We start from the raw sequence: 6,856 nt of genomic DNA, 5'->3' as shown, positions 1-6,856 counted from the left end.
CTTAACGAAATATTTTACGTATGCGTCCTTGTTTTTACGTATGCGTCCTTGGGTCTAATGGGATTGTTATTGGACTTTTGGGTCTAGATCTTTACACTTTAATATTTTAAAAACTTAGGCTCATTATCCTAATTAATTATTAAGAAAATTTTTACTCCCAAAACCCTATCCTCACCTCCCCTCTCTCGGCCGCCCTCCTCTCTGAATTTAGCAGCAGCTTTGGCTCTCATTTTGCAACAAAATTTGTAGAAACGTCACCATGTCCTCCATTGTTCGTCTCTCGCTCTGTTGGTCATCGTTTTGCATACGTTTCTTCATTAAGGCACGCCCGATTCCATTCTTTTCGCATTGATCACATCATAATATGGGTTTTGAATTGTGTTTTTATGATAATTAATAGAGCTACTGAAGAGAATTAGTTGTACATGATTTTAACACGAAAATATGCATTTTTTCTTGTCATGGTTCTCATGTTTTTGGCTATGGTTGAAGGGGCTGCATGGATCGAGTTGTAGGGGACTCAAACACGTCTGATTGATTGTGTCTAGATGTTGAGATCAAAGTGGGATCATGCTTCTGTAAGGATCGATCAGACATTCATTTTTCGGGTGAAGTTTTTTGTTCGATCGGTTGTTTCAAGGGGTGCAGCGGTGCAAGGGCTGTTCCAAGACGTGGAGTAGACCCTGGTGGGTCTGAGACGCGGCCTGGAGTGCCTCGTGCACAGCTGGTTTTGGGCTAGGAATAAATCGAGGAAGCTAGACGTGGTTAGGGCTCGATTTTGAGATGTTCGGGTGTATCTCGTGTATTCGAGAGCATGGGTTTGAGGATCGTGGCTAGGGAAGTGCATGAAGGTTTGGTTGTGGTCTAGGATAGGTTGGTTCGAGCCTGATCCAGGCCGAGTGAGTGTAGGATGGCTTGGATTTGAGGTGAAAATTTTGGGTTTTTGCCCGTAAGATTGGCGCCGCAGCGCTGCCCTTTCAGCGCCGCAGCACTTGAGCTTCGGCTCTTGTAGCGTCACAGCCCTGATGCATGGCGCCTAGGCGCTTACAAGCACCGCAGCGCTACTCAGCCAGCGCCAAAACAAACCATGGTTCGTTTTGGGTGTTGATATGTCATTGTGTTCAAGGTTGTTGCGGTTTAATTGGATCATACAGGGTTTGGTTAGGAGCCTGCGAATATGGTTTAAGTTTGGTTAAGTTCTGGCTAAAACGGGGACTCTGGTCTAAGTTTTAAACAAATTATAGAATTGAAGGTTTGAACTCGAGTTTACGTCTAAGAAATGGTTGCAATTATGATTTTAAGACGTTCGATAAGTGTGATTGGGAACATGTCATTTTTGCAACTAAGTATGTTAGCAGTCCTGACAGTTCCTTGAAAACTGTTCATGCATATCTAAAATGTATATGTAAGGTCCAAAATTAAGACGACATAACTCAACTGCATGCAAATCTAGGAAATATGAAAAAAATGAGTAATTAAATGATTTTAATTGCTAAATTGATTATGTGGAATGCTTATATGATGTTTTAGTAGTTTTTCTACTTATATCCATTAAAATGTATTTTTAAGAATTAATCAAGTGGCGGTCGAGGAAAGGAGACCGATGACTGAAAAATAATAAAAATATTTTTGTTAAATAAGTGTTTTTAATTATTTAAAATATGGTCGATGGTTTTTCATATTTTTGAAAATAAGGGGCTTTGAGGTGATTTCATACTCCGGGACGTAAATTTTATCGGTGTTTGTTTTTTCAACAAAATACGAGCTTTTTGGCAACCCGGCTATTAAATTCACAATCTTATTTTTGACAAAACTATTTTAATATTTTAATTAAATCATAATCAAGCAATAATGGGCCTAATTACATGATTAATGGGCCTAATCTGTCACGTCCCGAGACCGGGGTTAGTCGACACCGGCGTTATTCAATAATCACATAATTGCTAAACAACAAGCCTCGTACTACAGTATAAATCAAAACCAGTTTATATCATAAATACCATAAAAATGAAATCGTCTTTACAACAGTAACTCTGAAAACGATACAAATCTGCGGAAGCGTTTACAACTTGAATTAAAACTCACAAGAACATTCTTAATTAAAATTCTTCATGCGTCGACTATCAGCCCAAAAACTGGCGTCTGATTCTTCTTTCTCTATTTCTTCTCCTGATTTATCTAGGAAGGGTAGAGTAAGGGGTGATTGATATGGTCGCCACTCAGCAAGTGGGGGCCGTTCGAGCACAACATAAAAATATTTACACAATTTTTGAAAATAACACGTAAACATATCATGCTTTTCATAACATATCATCATATTCATATCATAACAGCACTGTGATTCTTTCACCTTCTATGGTTTACTGATATCAGTCCCTAATTTTTAATCATCTAAGGGGGCGAGGCCATAAAACGGTTCTATCCCACCGTGAAGGGCCATATGTTGGGATTCCCACTCATTTTCAGTGAATCCTCACAGTGCCAACACGTAATGTACCAAATTTATAAAAAACGTAGAGACAGAAGGACGATGCTCGACCGAAACTTTCGAAAACGAAATAATTCGTACGCAACATATTTTAAAACAATCCCACTTACCTTAAATTCTTGAAAAAAAACGTGAAAAAAGCTAGGGTTCTTCGAAATTCCTACTTCATTGGCTGGAGGCGGTAGGGCTTCGCTGTGCTCGAAAATTCCTAAGGAGACTAGAGCACAAATTTCGAAATTTGTGTGAGAATTTAGGTGTGATTTTTGAGCTTATAGGGTCCTCCTATTCATAGGGGTTGGCTGCTATCGTGATCAAGAGTTATAGTTGCATTTGAACTCTGAATCAAGTCTTCATCTAAAATCATGATCTATCCGTGACATTGTTCGAAATTTAAATCTTTTATCCCCCCTAAATTTCAAAATTTGCAAATACAAACACTGTTTAATTCGAATTCTAGGGATTTTATTATCTCTTGCTTGATCTTTTATCCCGGTATCTCAATCTCCACTTAAATCTTAGACCTTTATATGCTAAATCTTTGAAATTCCTTAATAAATTCCTTGGATCGTGATAGATTTAATCACCCCAAAAGTTCAAGTACCGAAAATAATACCATATTAATTTCGAGCTTCAAAATTCTGCACACGATAAAATTATCTACACGACTTAGATAACTCAAAACAAATCTTATATTCTGAATGGTTTAAATATTAATATCCCAGATTACACCATCCTAGCATAATCAAATTATTAATATGATATTAGTCTGATATGATCACGCTTGTACAGAATCTCGGGTTTTACATCCCTCCCTCCTTATGGGAAGTTTCGTCCTCGAAACTTGGATTGACTTGGTCTATGAAGAGGTACGGGTATTGGTTTCTCATCCTTTCTTCTAACTCCAACGTGGCTTCTCTTTCGGTGATGTTAGACCATTGTACCTTGACGTAGGGAATGATTCGTCGTCTTAGTACTTGGTCCTTGGTGTCCACGATTCTAATGGGAACTTTTTCGTACTTCAGCTCTTCTCCCAAGTTACTTTCGATCATGAGCGGTTCTGCTTCCAACATGTGGCTTGGGTCCGAGATGTATTTCCGTAGTTGGGACACGTGGAAAACGTTGTGAATTCTAGACATGCTTGGTGGCAGGGCCAATCTGTATGCTAGTGTGCCCACCTTTTCCAAAATCTCAAAGAGTCCTACATAACGGGGGTTTAGCTTCCCAGCTTTACTGAATCGGACAACTCCTTTCATAGGTGACGCTTTTACGTAGGCCTTCTCACCAACGTTGAATCCCACTGGCCTTCTTTTCAGATCTGCCCAACTCTTTTGTCGATCTTGAGCTGCCTTGAGTTTCTCTCAGACTACTGTAACCTTGTCTATTGTTATCTGTACGAGCTCGGGTCCTACTATTGCTTTTTCTCCCACTTCATCCCAACACAAGGTTGATCGGCATTTCCTCCCATACAGAGCTTCATATGGAGCCATCCCAATACTGCTGTGATAGCTGTTATTATAAGCAAACTCGATCAATGATAGATGATTGCTCCAATTGCTACTGAATTCTAGGGCGCAGGCTCGCAGCATGTCTTCCAGGGTTTGAATTGTTCTCTCGGTTTGGCCATCGGTTTGTGGGTGATAGGCCGTACTAAGAGTCACTTTAGTTCCCATGGCCCCCTGAAAGCTCTTCCAAAAACGTGAGACGAATCTTGGGTCTCTGTCAGACAGGATGCTCACTGGTACTCCATGAAGTCGTACAATATTGTCCATATATAGTGTCGCCAACTTGTCCAGATTGTAGTTCATACGGACGGGTAGGAAGTGTGCAGATTTTGTAAGTCTGTCTACAATTACCCATATTCCGTCTTGACCTTGCCTCGACTTTGGTAACCCTATCACAAAGTCCATTGAGATATGCTCCCATTTCCATTCGGGTATTTCCAAAGGTTGCAATAATCCTCCAGGTCGTTGGTGCTCTGCTTTGACCTGTTGACACACTTGGCATTTAGAGACAAATTCTGCCACGTCTCTTTTCATTCCATTCCACCAAAAATTCATCTTATGGTCCCTGTACATTTTTGTACTCCCTGGATGGACTGAAAATTTGGACTTGTGTGCTTCTGACAGTATTTCTTGGCGAAAGTTATCGCTGTCTGGTACACACAGTCGTCCTTTTATCCACATGACTCCTTTGTCATCAATTTGTAGATCTTGAGACTTCCCGCTTTCAACTTGTCCCTTAGGTTTCTTTAGCTCAGGGTCTCGATCCTGGTTTAACTTGACGGTCTCTTGCAGACATGGTCTCGCGGAGAGAGAGGCCAGAGTAATCTTGCTCTCACTTTTCCGACTCAGAGCATCGGCCACCTTGTTCGCTTTACTCGGATGGTAACTGATAGTCAGGTCGTAATCCTTCAGCAGTTCGATCCATCGCCTTTGCCTCATGTTCAGTTCTTTTTGGGTGAACAGGTACTTGAGACTCTGGTGATCTGTGAAAATTTCACACTTGACACCGTAGAGATAGTGCCTCCAAATTTTTAAGGCAAAGACAACTGCTGCTAGCTCCAGATCATGCGTAGGGTAGTTCTGCTCGTGCGGTTTCAACTGCCTTGATGCGTAGGCTATTACTCTTCCTCTTGCATGAGTACGCATCCTAAACCTTCCTTAGATGCGTCGCTGTAGATGGTGAATTCCTTATCTTCAGTGGGTAAGATTAGTACTGGCGTGGATGCGAGCTTTTCTTTTAATGTCTGAAAAATTTTCTCGCAGCCTTCGTCCCAGACGAACTTGGAATTCTTCTGAGTGAGTTTAGTCAGTGGTATGGCGATTGAGGAAAAACCTTTGACAAACTTTCTGTAATACCCTGCCAGTCCAAGAAAGCTCCTGATGTCTGTGGCGTTCCTAGGTTTTGGCCACTCTGTAATTGCCTCGACTTTCTTGGGATCCACTGATACTCCTGCTTCAGAGATTACGTGTCCTAAAAAGGATACACTCTTTAACCAGAACTCACATTTCTTAAACTTAGCATAGAGTTCCTTCTCTCTCAAAGTCTGAAGTGCAATGCGGAGATGCTCTTCGTGATCATGTTCGTTAGAAGAATAGACGAGGATGTCGTCAATAAATACCGCTATGAACTGGTCCAGGAATGGCTTGAAGACTCTGTTCATTAGGTCCATGAAGGCTGCAAGGCGCGTTGGTCAACCCAAACGGCATCACTGTGAACTCATAATGCCCATATCTTGTCCGAAAGGCTGTTTTGGGGATATCTTCCGCCCTGACCTTCAATTGGTGGTATCCTGTCCTTAGATCCAGTTTAGAAAATACTGCGGCTCCCTTAAGCTGATCAAATAGGTCGTCAATCCTTGGGAGGGGGTACTTGTTCTTGATGGTGATCTTGTTCAGTTCTCTATAGTCGATGCACAATCTCATACTCCCATCTTTCTTCTTTACAAAGAGTACTGGAGCTCCCCATGGGGACACACTGGGTCGGACTTGCTTTTGTCTAACAATTCTTGGAGTTGTTCCTTTAACTCCTTGAGTTCAGCTGGCGCCATCCTGTAAGGTGCTTTCGAAATTGGTGCTGCACCCGGAACCAGATTAATTTCAAACTCGACTTCGCGGTCCGGGACTGTCCCTGGGAGTTCTTCTGGAAAAACATCCGGGAATTCACATACTACTGGGATCTCTTCTATTTTCAGTTCGACTTCTCCTTGCAATTTGTTAACCATTGCTAGGTAGATACCTTCTCCGGATTTCATGGCCTTCCATGCTTGGGACGCGGAAAGGAGTGATTTCTGTTCCTTAGGATTTACCATGAAACACGATCTCTTTCTGATTCGGGGTTCGGAGTTTAACTCTTTTCCCTTTACAATCCACTATTGCATTGTTTCTGGCTACCAATCCATTCCCAGAATGATGTCAAAATCGGTCATGACTATTTGTATTAGGTCTGCGCTGAAAGTCTGATTACCGATACTGATTAAACAGTCCCTATGAATCTCGTGAGTTTCGATGGCCTTATTTGTAGGTGTGGCTATTCGAAAAGGTTCGGCTAATAATTCAGGCTTAAGTCCTAGTTTCTTAGCAAGTCTCTTAGATACAAATGAATGCGTAGCACCACAATCAAATAACGCATAAGCGGGCACTTCTTGAATTAGGAGGGTACCTCAAACAACTTCGTTGGTGTCGTCGGCCTCTTCTTGAGTCATAGCAAAGATCCTAGCATTAGGCTTGCCTTCTTTTGGCTTGTTGGGGTTAGCTCCTGTATTTGGCCCTGTTCCCTTGTTGGGCCCGGCTGCTTGGTTGGCGGGAGTAGGGCATTCGGCAATTCGGTGTCCCGCTTTCCCACATCCGAAGCATACACCACTGTTTC

General features: G+C 41.8%; 1 protein-coding gene across 1 annotated transcript; it reads right to left on the bottom strand.

The window, feature by feature from the left end:
* Positions 1–3,288: 3,288 nt before the first annotated feature.
* LOC142528340 (uncharacterized) lies at positions 3,289–5,697 on the bottom strand. Its single transcript, XM_075633383.1, has 4 exons — positions 5,610–5,697; positions 5,324–5,461; positions 4,342–4,973; positions 3,289–3,834 (listed from the first exon to the last, which is right to left on the bottom strand). The coding sequence occupies exons 1-4, from the start codon at positions 5,695–5,697 to the stop codon at positions 3,289–3,291; spliced, it is 1,404 nt and encodes a 467-aa protein (XP_075489498.1).
* Positions 5,698–6,856: the final 1,159 nt, after the last annotated feature.

Source organism: Primulina tabacum, chromosome 16, assembly GCF_025594145.1.
Source record: "Primulina tabacum isolate GXHZ01 chromosome 16, ASM2559414v2, whole genome shotgun sequence".
Lineage (NCBI taxonomy): Eukaryota > Viridiplantae > Streptophyta > Magnoliopsida > Lamiales > Gesneriaceae > Primulina > Primulina tabacum.
Note: the sequence above shows the minus strand (reverse complement) of the source record. Positions and strands in the feature narration are given on the sequence as shown.